A 21,687-nucleotide genomic window follows, 5' to 3' on the forward strand; every position below is an offset into this window, starting at 1 on the left:
CACTATTTAAAATGCCAATAAAACATGAGTTTTCTGTGAGGACGATAGGGTTTCAGTGCTTTGGGTAAACTTTATAAATGAACCAAGCAACTGCTGTAGATGGGACGTGGTCCATGGCAGGTCACAGGTCATGAGGTGGCTATTTGCAAAATGTACACAGAATGACCTTCAGGATGCCTCTTTTGCTAACGCCTCTGGCTGATAGGTTTGTGACCCGCTTCATCGAGCTGGAGGGCTTGACCTGTCTGCTAAATTTCCTCCGGAGTATGGACCATGCCACCTGTGAGAGCCGCATCCACACCTCCCTCATCGGCTGCATCAAGGCACTGATGAACAACTCCCAGGGGCGAGCTCATGTGCTGGCCCAGCCCGAGGCCATCAGCACCATTGCCCAGAGTCTGCGCACAGAGAACAGCAAGACCAAGGTGGCCGTGCTGGAGATCCTGGGCGCTGTGTGCCTCGTCCCTGGAGGCCACAAGAAGGTGCTGCAGGCCATGCTACACTACCAGGTGTACGCAGCAGAGAGGACGCGCTTCCAGGTGAGAAGTGTGACTCTAGGTGGTGGTGCCAACAGGGTGGGCAGAGGTGACACATACTGGTGGCAAGGGACAGTAATGGAAACTGGAGGAAAAGGAGTCATCATGGGTGGCATGCTTGCTTGGGGAAGGAAGAGAGGACTGGGAACCAGGGGACTTACTTCCAAAGACATGATGGGTGTAGCTGGGGAAATGGGCTGGTCTCCACGAGACTGTGAGTTCCTGGAATATTTGTTGGCCTCATCTTTGTGGTTCTGCATCCCTGCACCTAGTGCCTGGCTCATGGTAGGGTCTCAGTCAAGAATTGAATGTAGGGCAATTGCTGGGGTCAAGATTCTAGGCTCAAAGCCTGGACCAGTGCCTAATGAGGGGATACTGGGACAGCACTGAGCCATGCCATTCTCTTTTTTTCTCTCTGACCTACCCAGAAAGTAATATATAAAGTATCTCAGCACAGTGCCTGGCACAGAGCAGGCCTCAAACTCTATGACTTATTGTCAGAATAGGCTTTTGGTTGATTCTGTCAGCAAACATTTCTGAGTACCTGCTCTGTGCAGAAAGTAGCCCATAATCCTTTACAGAAGTTGTAAAAGGAAGGGAAGGTAGCATCCATGCCATCGGGAGCTGGGGAGGGAGTCAACACACGCTACAGCTGGATCTGGCCCTGCAGCCCTGCTCAGCTGTAGAAACTGAGCCTGGGGGCCTCGCGGGCAGGAAGGCAGGTGGGGCAGAGACAGGCATGGAGAGGCACCGGAAGTTCCCACCTGAGGTGAGGTCTGGGGTGGTCCCAGATAAGCTCAGATATGTGATTGGACAGAGAGAGCAGAGGAGACCTCTAGAGACATCAGGAGCAAAGGGGTGGAAACTGTTCTTGTAGGGCCCTGACCCCTGCTCCTGCCCTGTCCTACCTTCCCATCCAGACTCTGCTGAATGAGCTAGATCGAAGTTTGGGCCGGTACCGGGATGAAGTGAATCTGAAAACAGCCATCATGTCCTTTATCAACGCTGTCCTCAATGCTGGAGCCGGAGAGGTGAGGCACCTTGACCTTGCCTTTGCTGGCTCCCGATTTCTGACCCTGGGGTACAGTGTGTGTGTGTGTCTTCTTCCTGAGGAAGTGCCATCTGAGAGGAGGGCCATCTGGTCCATGTGCCTGTTACTGCCAACATCACCTTGCAATTATCTTTAGAACCTATTGTTTCCTTCACTTGGGGCCAAGAAAGAATAGTTTGTCATGACCCTCATCATTGCTAGGGCAATACCACGGCAGACCTGGACTGCACGAAACTCACTGCTTATCAGAGGCTCCTCAAAGCTGCCCTGAGGACTGTCTGGCTTTTCTTGACTTTATCTAAACCTGGGAGGGCTCCTGGGGAGTTTCCTGCAGAGGTGGCCATGGTGCATTATGTGTGCCGTGGTCACACTCCCAGCTGGGCTAGCTGGTGATGGCTTAGGTGGTGGGGGATTGTTTATGGGAGGATGTCAAGTTTTGACCCTTCTTTCTAGAGCTTTCTAGAAACCTGCTTCTGAATTTCTTTATTTTTAAAAAATATTTATTTATTTTTTTCATTTTAGTTCTTTGATTTTCACAACACCTTTATTTTTTATTTACTTATTTTTATGTGGTGCTGAGAATCAAAGCCAGGGCCTTGCCCATGCTAGGCGAGTGCTCTACCACTGAGCCACAACCCCGGCCCCTGAATTGATTTCTGAGTTGGCTGGTCTTGCTTTTCTAGCACCTTCTATTAGGAGGTGTGGTTTCTGGTTTCCCTTCAGATCAAAATGTAATTCTCAGAATATTAAGATAGCAACATTAGAAGAAATTGAAGAGCAGATGAACACTCCCCCTTCCAATTCTAAGGCAATCAGATGAACCCCATCAAGGTGAACTTGAAGGACAAAAAGGGCAAAGAAAGCAACTGAATGATCTAACTTTTCCCTTTTCTCTGCCAGCATACATTTTTTACATGCAAATATGATGACAGAATTAGGCGAGGTAGGAATGGGGAATAATCTGTCCCTGAGATACTGACATCACAGCTCTGTATGGTTGTCATCCATTCTGATTGGGAGTAGTCACATCACGGCAGGTAATTTTTATGAACATCACCTGTACCAGTAAGTTAGTGTTATGACCATTTAACAAATGAGGAATCCAAGGCTTTGCCAAGGTCAAAACACTAAGAAGAGACTGAGTAGGGATTTAACCCAAGGTCTACCTGACTCCTAAGCTCATGCCCAGGTCACTCTGCCGTGCTGCTTCTTGATGCCAAAAGCTAAGAGAACATTGGTAAGGGGCTAGAAGGAAGTGACGTGGGAGACCTAAAAGGAACTGGGCAGTGGGCTTGCTTAGAGGAATAACAAGGTCAAGGTTATCTTGTTCCATCCTGCTTTAGAACCCTGGGACTTGAAGCAGCTCAAGTGAGTTTGCTGCTGGCGAGGTGGGACGATGGCTGGGGTGTGGACAAGGGGTTCCCAGGGGATTCTCTTGGGCATAAGACCAACCACTCAATTCCGTGCTGCTTTGGTGACCCCCAGGATAATCTGGAGTTTCGTCTACATCTACGGTATGAATTCCTGATGCTGGGGATACAGCCTGTGATCGATAAGCTCCGACAACACGAGAACGCCATCCTGGACAAGTAAGGCCCCAGCCACCCAGCCCCACGGCAAACGGGTAGGGACAGTGTCTCAGTTGGAGATGGCCAGGACCATTGTGAAAGCTGCCCTTCCCTGCCATATCCAGCTGTGTATGGGGCAGGTGTGCCCTAGCCTGTCCCCTGTGCTGACCTTGACTCATCACCTAGTGTATAGGCAGGTGAACCCAGTAGTTCTCAACCATGCCAGCACTGCCCCCTGGGGGACACTTGAAAATATGTGGGACTGTTCTTTGATTTTCAAGTTGGTTGGTTGGGGACAAGAACGCTAAACGCCCTGCAGTACACTCTTGCTCAGAAAAGAAAAGCCCATCCAAGATGCATATGATAAAGCCTTTGCTGATCAAAGAGCAGAGGTAGATTCTTGTGTTACCAGTGAGTCCCCTCCGGTTCAGTCCCATTAGCACAGGCTATTATTGCACTGGGTCTCAAGGGGGAGAGGATGTCTGGGGAGGAGCGAGCCTGTGTGTTGATGGGGTGGGAAATAAGGGAGACATTAGCTTGAGGGCTGACCTGGGGACAGTAGAAGGACACTGGGAAAGATGGATGGAGGGCAGCAGTTCTTGACTGAGGGCGACTGTATCCCCCAGGAGACCCTCAGCCCTGCCTGGAGACATTTTGGGTTTTCACTCTTGGGGGAGGAGAGGTGTGGGCATCTAGTGGGTAGCAACCAAGATGCTCAACACTTCACAGACATCAGTCTTCCACAGTCAAGGGTAATGGAGCCTAAAATGTCACTAGTGTCAAAACTGAGAAATGCTGACCTTAGAAGATAGGACCCTGGGATGACCTCCCTGAAGGAAGGTCTCGGGCTCTTATAAAGGGCAGGTATTGGCTTCTATCCAGTAGCTTCTCTCTTTTGCCTTAGCCTCACCTGAGTTAAACTTTGAGATTTTGCCAGTCGGGGGAGGTGGTTGAAGGGGCTTAATCCCCAATCAGGGATGTCCTGGCTGTAATGTCTACCCGCTCTGTTCCCCCATCCTCTCTAGGCATTTAGACTTCTTTGAGATGGTCCGGAATGAGGACGACCTGGAGCTAGCCCGGAGGTTCGACATGGTGAGGAGCCTCTGGGGATGGGTTGATTGCAGTGGGGTCCCAGCCAACCACATAACCACTGCTCTGGGTCCTGTGTTGGGGTGAGTCCAGTGTTGGTTGGGTCCCTAGGGGTGCCACATGGCTGGGTCCTATTTCTGGAACTCTTGTGGTATGCTGGCTCGGGTGGCCCCACCTGATGGGCCACACCTGGACATCTGTCCCTAAGGAGACCAAAATGCCACAAAGAAAGACTGTCATATTCTTGTATACAATTAGTCTCAAAATCTTTCTAGGGCTGACTTTCTTCTTGCCTTCTGGAAGTTTTCTGAATCACCTCTCTCCATCCCTAACCAGCTCATGCTTAGCAAACCAAATCATTTTAGCTGTAGCAACTCTGAAGACACACCCCTCCCATGCTTAAACATCACGTAATAAAATCCCTACCTAAACCGAAGCCGCCTCCTGGGCTGGAGGGTGCTTCTAGGCACCAAGAACTACCCCCTTGTATTTTCACAAAAGCCCGGGATTTTATACATAACAAAGTGGGGGTGGAGAGGAGGACCATCTTGCCTGTTGTCCACAGCTGGTGAGTAGATCTGGGACTTCAACCCAGGTGGTGGGCCTGGGCTGCCCCAGGACAGGTGCTACCCTGGAGCATCTCTGCCCGCCCCCTTCCTTCCCTTAGTTTGGATCAGTAGTTCTCAACCAGGGCTGGGTTGGTCACTCCCACCACCCAGGGCACATTTGCTGAAGCTGGAGAAGTTTTTGATTGTGACAACTTAGGGAGGCGCAGGGGAGGATGCCACTGGTATCTGGTGGGCAGAGGTCAAGGACATTGCTGCACATCCTGCAGTGCACAGGATGGCTCCAACAGCAGGCAGTCATCCAGCCCACGGTGACAATGTCCCTGGTTTAGGTGATTAACATCCCTGCCCTCCTCCTTTTTAAGTCTCAGCCAGAAGTGTGGGAGAAAAGCTGTCCTGAGAGAGGAGGCAGCGAGGAAGGAAGCAGGGCTTTCTCCCCGCTCTTCTCTTTCTCTGCTGCCTGTCTGTCCCCACTCACCATGCCCCTGTTCCCTCAGGTGCACATCGACACCAAGAGTGCTTCCCAGATGTTCGATCTGATCCACAAGAAGCTGAAGCACACTGAGGCCTACCCATGCCTGCTGTCTGTCCTGCACCACTGCCTGCAGATGCCCTGTGAGTACCCTGCGCTCATGCTTGCCTACTGGGCCTGAGATCCCCCCAGGGCAGGTTGAGATGAGACTTTGGGACCTCTCTGGGCAGGTGAGACTGCCCACATATCCCTCTGCTCTTACCCTTGGGAGGCCAGACCACATGATGCAGGCCCCGCCCTTACCTCCCTCCTTGGGGGTCACGATGTCCAATGTCACCCAGTAGAGGAGCTGGGATTGGGCCTGAGCAACTCTAACATCCTTTTCAACAAAACAGTAGCTTGATCATTGCAAAATCAAATAGCTCTGCTATTTCTTCATGACAAAGGCCATCTTAATTCTCAAAAGAAGTTTTGTGCTTGCAGAGGTAGCTAAGATGTGCAATGAGCATGTTCTTTTTTTTTTTTTTTAAGGTTCTATCACTTTTTTATTTAGTCTTTGCTGACTCTCACCCTAACGCCTTTGCCCCTGCTTCTTTAGGTATCCCAAATAGCATCTCAGAAGCAGGTGTCTAAGTTCTTAAGATACAGGTGTGTGCAGTGATTGATTAAATTACCAACAGCAACCCCAGGATGCAGGTTGAAATGAGCTTTAACTACACCACTTGGTACTCTAGCTTTTCACAAAGCAGAATATTTTTTTGTATTCCTGTGGCCCATCCTAATGGCCAGCTGAATTGGTGGTGTGCTGAATTGGTGGTGATAGAGGTTCGGTGATCCCAGGGATGATGTCTACAGATACAATTTATTGTGTGCCAACTTTGGGCCTGACATGACGTGAGGTTCTTTAGCATATCATCCCTGAACTTCTGAATGACCTGAGAACTGTATACTCAGGTTTGCAATTTTGTCTCCATTTTGCAACCAATGGATCTGAGGCTAAACAAGTTCTTCCGTAGAGAATTTTCCTTTCTTTGGGGATAGGACTTTAGGTGAAAAATGTTCTTTTTACCTGGTGAAAAGTAAATGAGCGACACTGTCACTTGGTAACGCATGTGTTGGTGAAACAGTGGAAAGTAAGACAGAGACAATGAGTGGGACCAGGAAGTGATCAGTTCTCTAAAACTCAGCTCAGAAGGTCATCAGGGAAGACGGGGAAGGCCCCAGAAAGCTGGCTGCTTTTGCTCCCAGTGGTTCCCAAGTCTGGTGTTCCATGAGCAATGCGCATGGGTCTCTCTACTCTGCCCCCAAATGAGGTTTTGAAGACAATCTGTCAACTCTTGGGTGGAATTTGAAGTCAGGATTTCATTGGTTGACTTCTGTTGGGGGTCTGTGGAGATGAAGTGTGTGGCCTCAAGGACCAGAGAAGACCTAGGGTCTGTCATGTCGAGCTGGACTAGGACTCGAGAGGATGGGAGTGGGGCCTTGTGAGGTCAGGCACAGTGTATCATGCCTTTGCCTTCATAGTTCAAGGTCACCTCAGCCAATAAATCCTCCTGGGTTCCATTAACCACTTCTTTGACTCATTTTGAGGTGCTCTCTGTGCACACCTGTAATCAGTTTCCTTTCATCTTCCTCTGTAGAGCAATAACATAGATAATCCTAAAATCTTTTAAAAAAAAATCTTCCCCCGAAGACTTCATTATTTAGAGCATGTAATATTTCAGAACAGGTGCTTCTCATAGATAATGTAAAAAGCAATTTACATTCTGAGAGTATAGTATGGCCGGGGTCCCAAGAGGGAAGAAAGGCAGCCAGGAAGCATTTCATAGAGAGAGAAGTACGTTAGCAGGGTTGATGGTTCACAGAAGGTCCACTGCAGGTAATCAGGAGACGGCTGGGTTCGGGGGTCTCCATTCTCACAGCGGCATCGCACCTTCCATCAGACTAGGAGCTTACCAAGCAGGAGGAAGGGGTGCCTCACCAGCAGAGCCTAGGAGGTCCCTCTGGGGCGGTGTCTCCAGGATCTCCAGGGCTGCGTTACAGATATGGGGCTGTCTTCCCTCAGACAAGCGTAACGGAGGCTACTTCCAGCAGTGGCAGCTCCTGGATCGGATCCTCCAGCAGATTGTCCTCCAGGATGAGCGAGGTGTAGACCCTGACCTGGCTCCACTGGAGAACTTCAATGTCAAGAACATCGTTAACATGTGAGTCGTGGCTGGCCTTTGATCTGTCTCTCTCTCCCACTCTGGGTCTCACCAGTGCCGCCTCCGCTCCCTCTCTCCACCCAGACACCCCCAGGTGAGCAGCATTGTTCAGTCGAACTCTCCAGGATAAAGGAGAAGCTGCACATCTGAACTGTCCAATGCAGGAGCCAAATGTGGCTATTGAGTACTTGACATGTGGCTAGTGTGACTGAGGAACTGAATTTTAAATTTGAACAGCAACATGACATGTGGCCAATGATTACCGTCAGGCAGCACAGGTGTGTAGGTTGTGTTCTCGACTCTCGATGACCCTGTGTGGGTTGGATGGAGGGGTTATTTAAACAAGTCCACACGGCGCTGAGCAGGAAACTGTGGCACATGGGCTAACTTCCACCTTCCAGCTTGTTTTTATATGGCCCATGAGCTAAGAGTAACTTTTGCATTTTAAACACAAACGCAAGAATATGTGACAGAGACTAGACATGGTGTGTAAAAACCTAAAATATTTACTCTGGCCCATTACAGAAAGTTTGCCCACCACTGACAGAGAGCATGGCCATTTGACCATGAGCATGTTGAATGAGGTGGTCAGAGCCTGAAACCATCTGGCTTATATTTTACCGACCCTGGATATAGAGGAATACAGAGAATCTAAATTTACACCTGTTAATTAATAAAATGACCTTAACATGCTAACTATTTTTTTCTTTTGTACCAGGGATTGAATTCAGGGAACTCAACTACTAAGCCACATCCCCCTTTTTTTTTTTTTCAATTTTGAGATAGAGTCTTACTAGGTTGCTTACACTCTCGCTACATTGCTGAGGCTGGCTTTGAACTTGCAGTCCTCCTGTCCTAGCCTCCTGAGCTGCTGGGATTACAGGCATGCATCACCATGCCTAGCTAACACACTGATTTTTAATTTTAAACTTTTACTTAACTTTGGGTATGATTCTGAGCCAGTTTTTCTTAAGGAGATAATTGGGCTCTCATTGAATCATTATATTGCTTTCCGATGCCATGTAGAATGTGAATTCTGAATATTGTTTTCCTTTGCACAATTCATCGGATATTGATTTAGTTAAAACCTGAACGGGTATGTTGGGCCAGGGCAACTAGTAAAGCAATCAAAAGGCAGCTTGTTTTATTTTCTGCTAATTTTTTTACACTATCAGAGGGGAAGCTTTTCTACTACCAGAGAATGTCAACTCATTAGGTCTAGCAAAGGCTTTGCTGTTTCTTGGGCAATGGAAGTCCTAAGATCACGTTAAGTTGTTGCGGCCAGGAGGGCTAGTCCTAGGTGTAAAAGGACTTCTGGGCTTGATAAAGCTTTCGATCTCTCCCCTTTACTGATTGGGGCCTGGGGAGGCTGAGATGTGTGTGAGAGAGAGATGTTGGCTTCTTTGATCTATTCCATTTCTCTTCTAATTCCTTCTATTTCCCACCCCTCTTTCCACCAGCTAGTCAGTTTCTGACCCTTCTAAAGGCAGCCTTGGGGCAAGAAGGAGAATGGGAAAAGGTCATTATTGATTGATCAGGCAACATCTTCCTGCTCTCTGAGCACAGCTCAGGCATCAAGATGTCATGTGTTCCTGGGATCTTCAGTAGCCCCTTGCTGGGTGCTTCTCACTGCAATAGCCAGCTCGCGGCCATTCGGGGGTTTCCCCAGCTCTCTGGCTGGCTGCTTCCAGCCGTCCCATCAGCCCCTGTGTCACTGGCTGTCCTGTGCACATCGACTCACAGTGTGGACGTTCCCAGTTTCCTCCCAGGTGGACCCTTGGGCAGGACTTACAGTGGCTACAGCCCAGTTCCTCCCTGAGGCTCGTGTCTGGCCCATGGGCATTTTTTACACCTCTCATGGCAGGAAACCTAGGAGTGCCAGCAGCTCCCAGCTCATCAGCCTTTCCTGATCAATTCTCCTCCACCCACTGGATTTCCTGGATCCAAGCCAGAACCCAGTCTACTCTGTCTCCCTCCTTTTGTCAGGGAACCTGGGCCCAAAACTCATGGGCCCAGAGAAAACCCTTTCCTGGATGGTGGAGGAGGAGGTAGCATCCCAGTGACCACAGCAATCACTGCAAAGAAATCCCATCACCAAATCCTTCCCCTCTCTATACCCCCTCCCTCTTTCTCTCCTTGATGTGGTTGAGCAGGCCAAAAGTCGTGGATCTAACTGGCTCACACATTCACATTCACAAAACAAAAGACTGTGGGATCTCACTTTGCATCTTAACCCTCATATATCTTGATGTCTAGGTAAAAGCTTACTTCTGCTACCTTGTGACAGGAGTCTGACATGAATGAGGACATCCTGTATTTTAGATGTGTCCCCTCTCTACCTACTTGTTCTGTGTTTTGGGGGGTGAGCAGTTTCTCTTGTTGTTACACATTGGTCTTTGGAAGCCTGCACCATGATAGAGCTAGCATTTCTATCTCAGATGCACAGGCCTATTTTTATAAAGGGATACGAGAGTCGTACAACTAAGGAAAGCATGAGATGCAGTCCTAGTTCTGCCGTGGGTTAGCTGTCATCCCCATCTCTGTTCTCTGAGTCTCAGTTCCTTCAAAGACTTAGCTTTTAAGGTGTCTCCAGGTCCTTCCTACTCCACGTGAGGACTGGGCAAGAACAGAGACCTGGACAGAGATCGGAGAAGTTAAAATTCCTGCCTCCTTGACGTGGCTAGGCAGTTTGGAGATCAGGGTACATGAACACAGGGCCTGTCTTCTGGGAGCTGTGAATGCTGGGCAAGGGTCACATGGCCCCCTTCCTTTCACTCCCCCACTTCACCAGGCTCATCAATGAGAATGAGGTGAAACAGTGGCGTGACCAGGCTGAGAAGTTCCGGAAAGGTGAGAGGTTCTGCCCAAGCCTGCTGCGCTCCCCACCCCCAGCCCCGCCTGGGACCCCATCTCCTGCCATGGAGAGGGCTGCAGACCCACACCTGCTCCTCCTCCTCCCTGGCCCCTCCCCCATGCCAGAACACATGGAGCTTGTGAGTCGGCTGGAGAGAAAGGAGCGGGAGTGTGAGACCAAGACGCTGGAGAAGGAAGAGATGATGCGGACGCTGAACAAGATGAAGGACAAGCTGGCCCGAGAGTCCCAGGAGCTGCGTCAGGCTAAGGGACAAGTGGCAGAGCTGGTCGCCCAACTCAGTGAGATCTCGGTATGTGGTCACTCTCTTCCCTTTGATGTGGCTCAGCTGAGACCCTAGGCTTTGGAACAGGGTGGGCAGAGTAGGCGTGGGGAGGAGCCAAGGCCCCCAAAATGAAGGAGAAAAGAAAGGGGGACTCAGGTCAGGACCCAAAGGACCCCTGAGGCTGTATGTGTGCCACCTTGTGTTCATTAGAAACACAATGCCCCTTGCTCTGTATGACATTATCCCAGGAAAGGCCCTTGGATAGGAAAGTGCGGGTGGGATATCTGCTCCCCCTTACCCTCGCAGCTGGATGTCCTTGTGCAGTCTGTAGCATGAACAACTGTATGCACCAACCCAGCTGCTTTATTGTGATGACTGTGACTGATTTTCCAGTGTCTGTTTGACTATGTGGGAGGTAAGAGCAGGATTTGGGGTCTAGGATAGATGGAAACTAAGTAAAGAAGGAAATGGTGGTGGGAACTGGTTGGCATCAATGCTGATGGCTTGAACCTTTTGATTTTTCTGTCTCCTTACAGACGGGCCCTGTATCTTCCCCCCCTCCCCCTGGAGGTCCACTTCCCTTGTCTTCGTCGGTGACAACCAACGACCTGCCTCCACCCCCACCTCCTCTCCCCTTTTCCTGTTGCCCCCCACCTCCACCCCCACCCCCCACCACCTGGAGGGCCTCCCACACCCCCCGGCGCCCCACCTTGCTTCAGCATGGGCCTCCCCCTCCCTCAGGACCCCTTCCCCAGCAGTGATGTCCCACTCAGGAAAAAGCGTGTCCCCCAACCGTCCCACCCACTGAAGTCCTTCAACTGGGTCAAGCTGAATGAGGTGAGTGGCCAGGAAGGGGGCAGCTGGTCCATTCTCCTGCAGCCAGTGGAGGTCAGAGCTCTGCATTGTCTATTGCTTGACGTCTTCCCCAGGGTTGGGCTCCATCTTTGGTGGTGGGGGGATAGAGTCACAGTTGATGCAGATGAGAGGGTTGCTGCAGCCAGCAGCTCACGGTGCCCTGGGGAGAACGTCTGCATTGGGAGAGATGCTAGGCGTGTGCTCTGCCCATGTCAACAAAGCTACCTGGAAGAGGAGCTTGTGTGTGCTGAGGGCTGACAGAGTAGCGGAGAGCTCAGGGCCTCCGCCAGGCAGGCTGCTCTCTGGACACAACAGGGCTGGGCTAGAATTTCAAGGAGAGGGTTGATTTGAGGGAAAGGGTGGAAAATATAGGCAGAACTGGGGCTGAGGTCCAGATGTTGGTGAAGATCAGGGCAGTGTGTACAAAGGACTGAAGAATTCAACGGGAAGATAGAGCCATTTTGGCCTCCTCCTGGGAGAGCTGCATACAGTGTTTACATTTCTAAAGCAACAGTGAGAGGCCCTCTAATAAATCACCAATAATCACTAATAATCACCAATCCCAGGCCCAGGGGTGGGAGTTGATTCTTCTATTGATTCACAAGCTTATAGATGCCCCGGGTCTCAGTGGACCCCTAATAATTGAACAATTTGGACAAAGTCCTCCCCCTGGTTCTTGAATAATGGCAAATCTTACTAAGAGAACCACTGGTTTGGTCCCCGGGGCAAATACACTCAGGGTAACTGGTTTCTGCTACCCTGGCCATGCCGTGAAGGCACCAACTTGGGGCTGGGGTTCATGGATCTCCTTGGACTCTGTTATAGAGGCCTGTTGAACTAACTCACAGGGAATCCATAACTTAGCATTGTGTTGGAGTGTCAGTGAACTCAGATGGAGACTTAAGGCGGAGGAGAGATAAGTAGATAGAGATTTCTAAGCCAGGGGCCTGCTGTTGGTTAGATGGCCCTTCCTGATGGTGGACTAGCTGGCCAGCCAGGCTGAGGTCTGCTTTGCCTAGAACTTTCCACTGGGGATATGATAATGCTAAAGGTGAGAGATGGCACTGCCCCATGAGAGCTTAGAATCTGGCAAATTAGGAAGGTGGTCAGGAAACAGCTAGAGATCTTGACCACATGGGTCAGGGGAGAGGTTTGAACTTTGAACCAAACCCAGTTTGACTCAACTACCTGTCTACATCACTCATCTGTAACTCAGTTTCTTCTCTGCGAGGCCATCTCTACGATTCCTTCCACCTCTGGTCTTCTAAACTATGTGGAAACCCACAGCGTGGACACATCTCCCTTATAGTCTCCCAGGCCTCCGATCATACCCAAGTGGTTGGGTTTTAGAGTCACCTGTTAGCAGCATTTAAAAACAAGACTGTAAAAACTCAGGACAGCTGTACTGCACAGTTGTGGCCCGTGGATGCTTCTCCATGGCCAGAAAAGCAATGATAGCTCAGAAGGCAGAGGGCTCTCTAGACCCAAAGCCATTGCTATGTGGGAATGATCACGGTTCATGAGCAGACTCAACGTTTTTTATTGTGGTCAAGGAGAAATAATATTTTTGTCTCCCATGCTTACCAAAAATTTAAGGTTTTAAAAATGTCATTTTAAGTTCTCATGTGTGCTCATGGTTAAGGAATCCACACAAAGCAGCTGATTTTAGGGGAGGAACTTTTCACTGTTAGGGAGCTTTGGGCTTAGGATTTTCTCTGGGGTCCACTAATAGTAAAGGCCACATGAATTCCCTAGGGACCCAAAGCAGGCCAAAGCATCATTGCCAGACGGGAAGGTGTCATTTTGATGGAGTAGATGCCTGGGAACATTCATGGGAATTGTAGACTTTCTTGGCAGAAGCAGGGTAGAGGGGCATTGAGAAGTATTTGAGAACTTGCTATCCTGTCCCTAATTTTTTAATTGTGCAAAAAGGGCAGATTTTTTAATTGTTTGGGCTTCAGCTTCCCTATCAGTAAAATGGGGGTAATGCTGATATCCATTTCAAAAGGTGGTTGTGAGGATCACTTGAATTAATATATGTTAAAGACTCGAACAGAGAGTTGACACATAGGAAGCCCTAATAATAATAATGTCAGATTAGTTATTAGTGGCACTGCCATGTGTGCCCTAAGTATGCTCTCACGATGACCCAGGGAGGTAGGCATCCTGAGACTCAGCTTCCTTTTGTGTGACGTGGGTAAGAAGAGAATCCCTCTGTGCCCACAGACCCACGTGGTGGCAGGGCTGGGGACGTCAGCCAGCCGGCTCAGCCTGTTCCCACAGGCAATGCTCTATGAGGAAGGTGTGATGAAATGTGTTTCTGAGAAAGATAAAGGCTAACTGTAGAGGTCCAGAAGTCCCAGGAATCAAGACTAGAGATGATGGGGTCTTGGCCAGGGTGATGGAAAAATTAAATTTGGGAATTATGATACACGATGGGCACCTCGGGGTGACGCAATGACGGTTAGGTCGTGGAGAATATCAGGAACACACTGACCTCTCTCTCTGGCTCCAGACCTCAGGGAGACCTCCAGGAAGAGCCACAAATCCTTCTGGAAGATGTGAGGAAGCTAGGGTAGGGGGGCTGTGTTTGGAGAAAATGAGAGAGGGCCCAGGTGATCTGTCTGGTGCCTCACGGGAAGTTCTTCCCCATGTTCGACACCCAGCGCTCTGTTCTAGCCCTTTCTTCTTAACCTGACCTCATGAAGAATAAGGAGGATGGGAAGATTTAGCTCTGTGGGCCTCCCTCTCCCCACCTCCACCCCCAGGCCTGGATTTATGTGGTTTTCCTGTCAAGGCGAGGATGCTAGGTCACTCAGCGCCCCCCACTCCTGCAGCCAGCGCCCCTCCCTGCTTCTCTGATTCAGGTCCCCCTCCCATCTCTCTCTTCCTCCCACATCCCCTTGCCAGGAGCCCAGTCCCTCTCCCCAGTCTCCTTCCTCTACCCCACGCATGCTCCTGGGTATGTATGTACACACACACTCACTCTGGTCTTTTCTGCCATGAAAAGAATGCGTCTGTGTTGGGTTTGGCCAGTTGCCTGTATTCCTTACTGCTCTGAGCTTCCCAGCCAGGCATTCCTCACGAGGGTCCCTGGCCTTCAGAAGGCCACAGGAATGTCCCCACCCCCTGACTCTAGCCTAGCCTCCCCCTTTCAGAGTTTAAGAAAATAAAAGTGAGTGAAAGGTACGCTTCTCTCTCCAAGCCTCGCTGAGGGGGACGAGGAGGAGGTATTCAGAAGGTCCCCTGGCTGCCCTCTAGGCAGAGGAGGGCGGGAGGTTCTCTTTTCAAGGACAGCATGCTCTGGATGAGGTGAAGATTCCCAGGAGCCCAAGGGTGGAGCATACTGGTGGGGGAGGGTGCACCACACTCAAGTCCTCTTAGTCCATACTGCTGTCTCCTAAGCCATTATCAGAGTGTCACGAGACTGCTGGACTGTTTCTGGCTTGGCTAACGGGTCCTTTCCAGACCCCAGTGCAAGGGTCCTACAGGGAGGGTGGTACTGTCTCAACTGAGAGACATTAGGACAGAAAGTTCTGGGCCCATCCCAGTCATTAAGGATGGGGACACCTTCCCTGGGTCTGACCACAGGAAGTTGTGGCAAAGCCTGGATGTTCTGAGCAGTCACTACAGGGGCCAGGGTGTCCCAACCTTTGGCATTCATCCACTTTTTGGTTATCTGGGAGAGGAGGAGGAAGACCTTGGGAAATGAAATAGCCAGCCATCTCAAACAGGAAATGCAGCCTGTGCAAAAGCTTTGAGGATCCCAAATCTGTGTGCACTCTGATCCTCCCAGGGATTCCAACCAGGGAGGGAGCAGTTTCTAGCCAACTCTGCCCTTTGTGGAGAGTCGGCCCATGCAGGTGGCCGGTTCCTCTGCTTTCCTGTCTCCTACCCATCACTCAGTGCTTCCAGTGATTTCTGAGATGAGCTTACAGTGGCCCCCATGAAAGGGAAGAGAAGGAAGCTGTCTTGGGGCTCTACCCTGGAGCAGCATGTTAAAGAGGGGCAGAGGTTGGAGGGGTAGGAAATGACCCCTTTCTGAAGGTCTGAAAGCCTGGCCATTGTAGTAGGTGTCCCTAGGGGACAGATGCATTGGGCATCTTCCTGATGAAGGCGTTAGATCAATCATAGGTTTTTTTTTTTTTTTTTCCCCTGTCCTGAATCCTAGGAGCGTGTCCCTGGCACCATATGGAATGAGATTGATGACATGCAGGTATTTCAGATTCTGGACCTAGAGGATTTTGAAAAAATGTTTTCCGCCTATCAGAGGCACCAGGTAAGACCTTGCTCCCTCTGGCCTCTTGGGCCTTGACTTCTGGTCTTAATTCCACACTCCACACTCTTGGAAGTCAGACCCTCGCCTTCCTCTTACCATCCTGTCCCCTTCCTCTTTACCTCCCTCCCTCCCTCCTCCCCTCCCCGATTGGTTTTTCCTTCTGCACATGAATTCTGAATGATTTTGTTCTTGATGAGATTCCATGTTTGTACTGAGGACCTAGATAAGAATGGGAGGTGTGTAGTCCAGCAAGGGAAATGCCACAATGTTTTAGTTACAGACCAAATGATGAAGTAGTATGATGCCATTTCTCATTGTCATCCTGGGGTACTGGAGGTAGAGTCCCAAGGCCTGGCCACCACTGACCCTTACTGTTTGGCCTGGGATTTGGAGACTAACCTAGAAGTTGTGTAACTTTCAAACCACTTTCCCAACCATGTTCTTATCTCCCAACACCCCCACCATGGTCTGTTGAGCAGAAGATGTTAACACTGCAAGGAAGGAGGGGTTCCGGGGGGTGCTGCTCTATGTCACATCAGGGGGCTTAAGCTGGACCAGGCCCTCAAAGGCCAGGAGAGGCCCTGGTCTGCTCCACTGGCTCTATGTACACACAGCTGGACAGAGTCTGGCTCTAAAGCTACAAAGTTAGGGGAGTAGGTTGGTGGCCAAACACAGGGCATTCCTGAGGCATAGGCCTTCGACTGTGCTGGGCACCTGCGGAGAAGCCAGAAGTGCTGATTCTCAGACCCCATCCTCAAGTATCGAATGTACTTCATGACATGGGTGGAGGGTCAGGAGTCTGAGTGTAACTAGCACATCTGGGGCCCTTCCCCATTAAGTCCAGTTTGAGAACACCCAGTCTGAGGCTGGAAGGCCCTTGCTTTCTCTCTGGCCTGCTCCCAGGGGCTGCCTCCTGCTGGGGTTGTGTTACCATCCTCCTGTTCTCTCTGCTCAGTCCAGGCTTCCAGACTGGAGGACTTCTAGTACCAGTGATGGGTCTTGGGCCTCCTGGGTCCTGGGCAGTGGCTAGATGCTATGACCTTGCTCCCACAGGTGTCCTACCCTGCTCGGGCCTGTGGATGACCCTTCCGGAGGGCAATCAGGGCCAAGGACATGTGTGACTGTTCTCCCTGGGCTCTGGTCAAAGAGGTGGGGGTGGTGTCAGGCTCAGGCCATCTTGGGATTCTAGAAAAAAACAAGTGACTGTTTATTTAGTTGTAGGTACCAAGGCATTTGAAGGTCCACTCCTAATTCCAGGAGCCAATATCTGGGTCAGGCTGGCATGCCCACTGGGAGTGGCCAGGGCTGTAGGGACTAAAGGAGCCCTGCTGAGCATGGTGCTCGTGGGAACTGGAGCTCCCTGGTGGGTTCTGGGGACAGAGGGAGTGTGCAGGAATGGGTGGGAGTCAGGTGTGATCATCACTCACCTCCCCTAGTTTGAGAGTCTTCCTTCAGGTCAGAGTTCTGGCCTGGCCTGGCCAGTCTCCAGGGCTCTGTGGTGGCTGGGCTGGGGACCAGTCAGAAGAGTTGGTGTGAGGTTTAGGACAAGCTGGGTGTGGGGCCTTCTGGTTTGATGAGTTGAGCAGGAGTTAAGACTGAAAGACCCTCGGCCTGCCTCACCCCTCGGAGCCCAGTCAGTGCAGCCCTGATCCGGGGCTGGGTTCAGCCAGAATACTGTCACTCAGGAGCAGCCCAGTCTCTGTAACTGAAATGACAGCAGCCAAACTGGGGTGACCTCAGGGTCTGTGTTTCCCTTGTCACCTCCTCTTCCTGTCTCCAGGTCCTGGATGGTGGGTGGTGGGCCAGGGGAGGTCCTGGGAGCCATGGCCTTCCCTCTGTGTCCTGGGCAGGTTCTGAGTTGGTAGCTTCAACTCTGTCAGGGTCAGGAAGGGAGGACACAGATGCAGCTGTGCCTTCTTGGTTCCCTTAGACACTGAAGGATAAAGGGCAAGGAGCAAGCTAGGGAGACCTGCCCCCCTGCCCTGATGCACACAGCTTCCACAAGCTCCGTTTCAAGTTCTCACCTATGATGAGAAAGAGGAGCTCATGCCAGGCAGAGAGATGCCTTCTGCCCTCTGGGCAGATTCTCAGCAGAGGAGAGGGAAGAGTGGGTGTCAAGGCCTGGGCTGGGGGAGCTCAGCTTGCTCCCCTGATGGAGGATCAGCTGGGCCCAGAGCATGGGGAGGAGCTGCCTGATCTCTGCATGTCTGGCTTCTCTGTGGTGCATGTCCAGGGATACTTCTGGGTTCCTGTTTCCAATCATGGGGGTCTCCAGGGGACAAGTGGACAGTGTAGATGCCGAGGGTGCCCATGTCTGTCCTGCTGCTCCAGGTCCCCAAAACTTTTGACTAACGTTGTGCATGTTTAATTCTCTGTTGGCTGTGGCTGCTGCCTACCTAGGAGCTGATAACTAATCCTCCTCAGCAGGTGAGTCACTCTCAGGGCTGTCATCACTTCAGGTTTTAACCACTCTCCTGGGCTGATGCCCTGAAGTGGGCCCAAAACAAGGGCTTGCCCATTTCACCTCCTACCTTCTTACTCATCTGTGGACATCCAGATAGGGGGGCATGCAGGAGGGCCCCCAAAGAGAAAAAAGAAACCTAGGAAAGGGAGGGTGGTGCAGAAGACCTCCGCCAGCAATGGGGGCTGTTTAGGGAGAAAGGAGAAAGCTTCTCGGTCTGTGTCTCTCCTGCCAGGCCCACGGCGAGGCTTTCCTGAAGGTCTGCCTGGGTGGGCACTGCCAACTCCAGGGGCCTAACTTCCAAAGATAAACATGTGAGTAGCAGCCCCTGGAGCTGGGCACCATGGAGCCACACAGGTTCTGTGGAGGAAGTCTCCAGAGTAGGCAGAGTCCACCCGAGAGCCTCACCATCTCCCTCTCCAAGGCCCAAGGCAAGAAGGGGTAGAATCTTTGAGTTCTTGAGAATCTGCTGGAACCCCAGAGGGGAGAATTCTGCTTGGAATTTTGCCCCAGTTTCTGCACCCCTAGCCACATGGATGCCCTTTGCCCTGGGCATGTTGGGCATCACCTGAAATCCCTGGGAGTTGGAGGCCGTGGCCTTATGGGGCTTGGACCAATCTCATGATCAGCTTGGGGGGGTTGTCTGAGAGGAGGGCATGATGAGTGGGGCTTGATCCTGTGGGGGACATGGTAGGTCATGTCACATTACCTAAAGTCACAGGGATCAGTCAGACCTCTCCCCATTAGAACAGCCCCTTCCACAGGTTACCCAGGGAGGATAATGTCTAAAAGAGTGGTCTTCACTCTCTCCACCAATGCTTTCTAGCTTGTGGTAAAATCCCAGATCCTTCCTGTGAGAGCTAGTTATTCAACACTGTCCTCTCCTCCATCTTCTTCTTTCCTCCTTCCTCCCCCTTCTATTCTAAGTATCCCCAGGTTGGTAGGAGGGTGGCTCCTGGCGGGTGGTCAAGAAGACGACTGGGGAAGGCATACATCTCAATGCTTCCCCTGGACTCATTGCAGAAGGAATTGGGCTCCACAGAGGACATCTACCTGGCCTCCCGCAAGGTCAAAGAGCTGTCAGTCATTGATGGCCGGAGGGCGCAGAACTGTATCATTCTTCTCTCCAAGTACGTGCTAGCCCTGTCCCTAAGGCCCCTCCAAGAGAGGTTCTGCTGGGAAAGAGTGGGCCCTCCAGGGAGCACGGTCCAAGATGGGGCTAAGGCAGAAGGAAGTTGCGCTGAGTGTCTAACAAGAGGGGTGGCAGAGGAATGGGGTGATGGCATCTCTGGCCTCCTCCTTTGCTGTCCCTTGGGAAGGGAATGGACCCTGATCTAGAGTCCTCTCCTGGGAGTCCCTCGTTAAGCAGCAGCCTGGGGCTGTGCAAACAGGAAACTGCCCCAGTCACCAGGCCCCTGACCAGCCTGGTCAGCGTCTGGCAGCTCAGCTGCTCTAAGCCCATGGAGGGCCCCACTCAGCTCAGGCCACAGAGCAGCATGATCTCAGCCCCTAGGCATTTCCCGCTCCCGCAGAACAAACAGGGCAGTATCTGCACTAACAGCACAGCTTCTGTGCGGGGCCTCCCCCAGTCAGGGTCAGGGGCACCGCCTCCCGTACTATTCTTAATGTTGCCCCCAGTTGCCTCTGGGACATCTGCCCCTCTGTGCTCTCACAAGGCCCCAAGCCTCAGTTTCTTTCATTTGATGGTGGGATGTGCTGGATCTCTGGGGCTCCCGTGGGTGTGGGTGTGCATATGGAGGGGCTGGGGAAGGCTGTCAGGCGTGTAGGGGGCTGGCTTCTCCCTGTCCCAGACGGCAAGACTGATTGGAGCAGCTGTGTGGGAGCCAGGAACTGTCAGGGACCGAGAGCAACTCTGTCTCCTGAGAATGAAAGGGGGAGGAAACTCCCCTCAGAAGGCCTGTCCTCCCATGGCGGTGCTATAGATCTTTAGGCATGAGGAGGAGTCTGCACTGGTGATGTCCCTTCTACACCCAAATGCCCCTAGCAGCTCTGACAAAGCCTCAAGCAAGGCACCAGTGGCTCAAGTCTCCACTGAGACACTAAAATACCTGTTTTCAAGTAGATGGGATGACTCATATTAGTTTAGTCTAATAAGGCGTGGACAGAGCGCCATCAGCATACTCCCAAGTCCACGTTCAGGACAGATAAGAGGCTGAGACTGTGTCATCTGGAGAAGGAGGTTTGGGGGTGTCTTAGCTGAGGGGCCAGACCGGGCTGCTCAGTGGTGGGCTTTGTCTCAGGTTGAAGCTTTCTAACGAGGAGATCCGGCAGGCCATTTTGAAGATGGATGAGCAGGAGGACCTTGCTAAGGACATGCTGGAGCAGGTGAGGAACCTCATGGGAAGGAAGAGAGCTGAACCTGGGGATAGCCAGCCCCACCCCTTCCCCACAGCCCCCAGAGAGGCTGAGACTCTTGGGGCAAGGAGAAGGCAGGCTGGAGTAGTTGGGGAAAAGGTTTCTAGAAACTTCCCTGGACTAACCTTTCTGGGGGAAGGGTGGAAAAGGCTGCCAGGGATCCTTGAGGCCTCTGGAAGGAGGTATGAGGTCTCAAAGCAAACTCAGGGTGAACAGTGGTCACATCTTCCCAAATCTCTTCTACCTCAATTTGCTGTGTCCTTTAAGAGAAACCTAGAAAACAATTGGATTTCATTAAAATTAAGAGCCACCATCTATCAAAGGCACTGTTACTAGAATGAAAAGACAAGCCAAGAAGAAGTTTATTGCCGTACACATGTGTGTATACACACACACACACACACACACACACACACACACACCCCTACACATCAATGAAAAAATGGCAAACACATCAACTTTTAAAAATAAGCAAAAGACTTGATGAAGCACTTAATGAAAGAGGATTTCCAAGTGGCCAGTGAACTTGTGAAAAGGTACACAGTGCTATTGGCCATTAGAGAGACCAGGAGCCACAGGAGTAGCTAATACACACCCCAGTAGCTAAAATTAGGAAGATGGACAGTACCAGGTGCTGTGAGGACATGAAACCATTGAGATTCTCAGGCGGTGCATGTGGAGGCTAAACACCCGCCTACCCTCTGCCCACTAACCCCGCACTTCAGTGTAGGCGCAAGAGGAACTGGTACCAATACTGACTAAAATACATACACCAGAATATTTATAGCAACTTTATTTATAAAGCCCCCAAGGTGTGAACAACTGTCCATTGATAGGAAAGTTGTTATAAATAAATAGAATAAATAGTCTGGTATTAGCAATAAATAAGTACCAAATTACCAATACACAGTAAGGATGAATCTTAGACTTTATGTTGAACAAAACAAAACAGAACACCATATAGCATCATAGCCCATTTTCTGGGCTATAACAAAATATGTGAAACTGACTAATTTATAAATAATAGAAGTTTATCTATTTAGCTCATAGTTCTGGAGGCTGGAAATCTGCTTGGCATCTGGTGGGGACCTCG

The 21,687-nt window shown here is 50.9% G+C and overlaps 1 protein-coding gene across 1 annotated transcript in view; it reads left to right on the forward strand.

The window, feature by feature from the left end:
* Daam2 (dishevelled associated activator of morphogenesis 2) overlaps positions 1-21,687 on the forward strand; it is a 106,605-nt gene that overhangs the window by 73,011 nt on the left and 11,907 nt on the right. The window contains 14 exon segments of the mRNA XM_015487686.2: positions 206-539; positions 1,457-1,567; positions 3,073-3,176; positions 4,181-4,247; positions 5,308-5,425; positions 7,348-7,486; positions 10,278-10,336; positions 10,466-10,650; positions 11,160-11,288; positions 11,290-11,460; positions 15,650-15,757; positions 18,158-18,184; positions 19,242-19,348; positions 20,480-20,564. Of these exon segments, the coding sequence (XP_015343172.1) occupies positions 206-539; positions 1,457-1,567; positions 3,073-3,176; positions 4,181-4,247; positions 5,308-5,425; positions 7,348-7,486; positions 10,278-10,336; positions 10,466-10,650; positions 11,160-11,288; positions 11,290-11,460; positions 15,650-15,757; positions 18,158-18,184; positions 19,242-19,348; positions 20,480-20,564 (1,744 nt within the window).

This window comes from Marmota marmota, unplaced genomic scaffold, assembly GCF_001458135.2.
Source record: "Marmota marmota marmota unplaced genomic scaffold, marMar, whole genome shotgun sequence".
Lineage (NCBI taxonomy): Eukaryota > Metazoa > Chordata > Mammalia > Rodentia > Sciuridae > Marmota > Marmota marmota.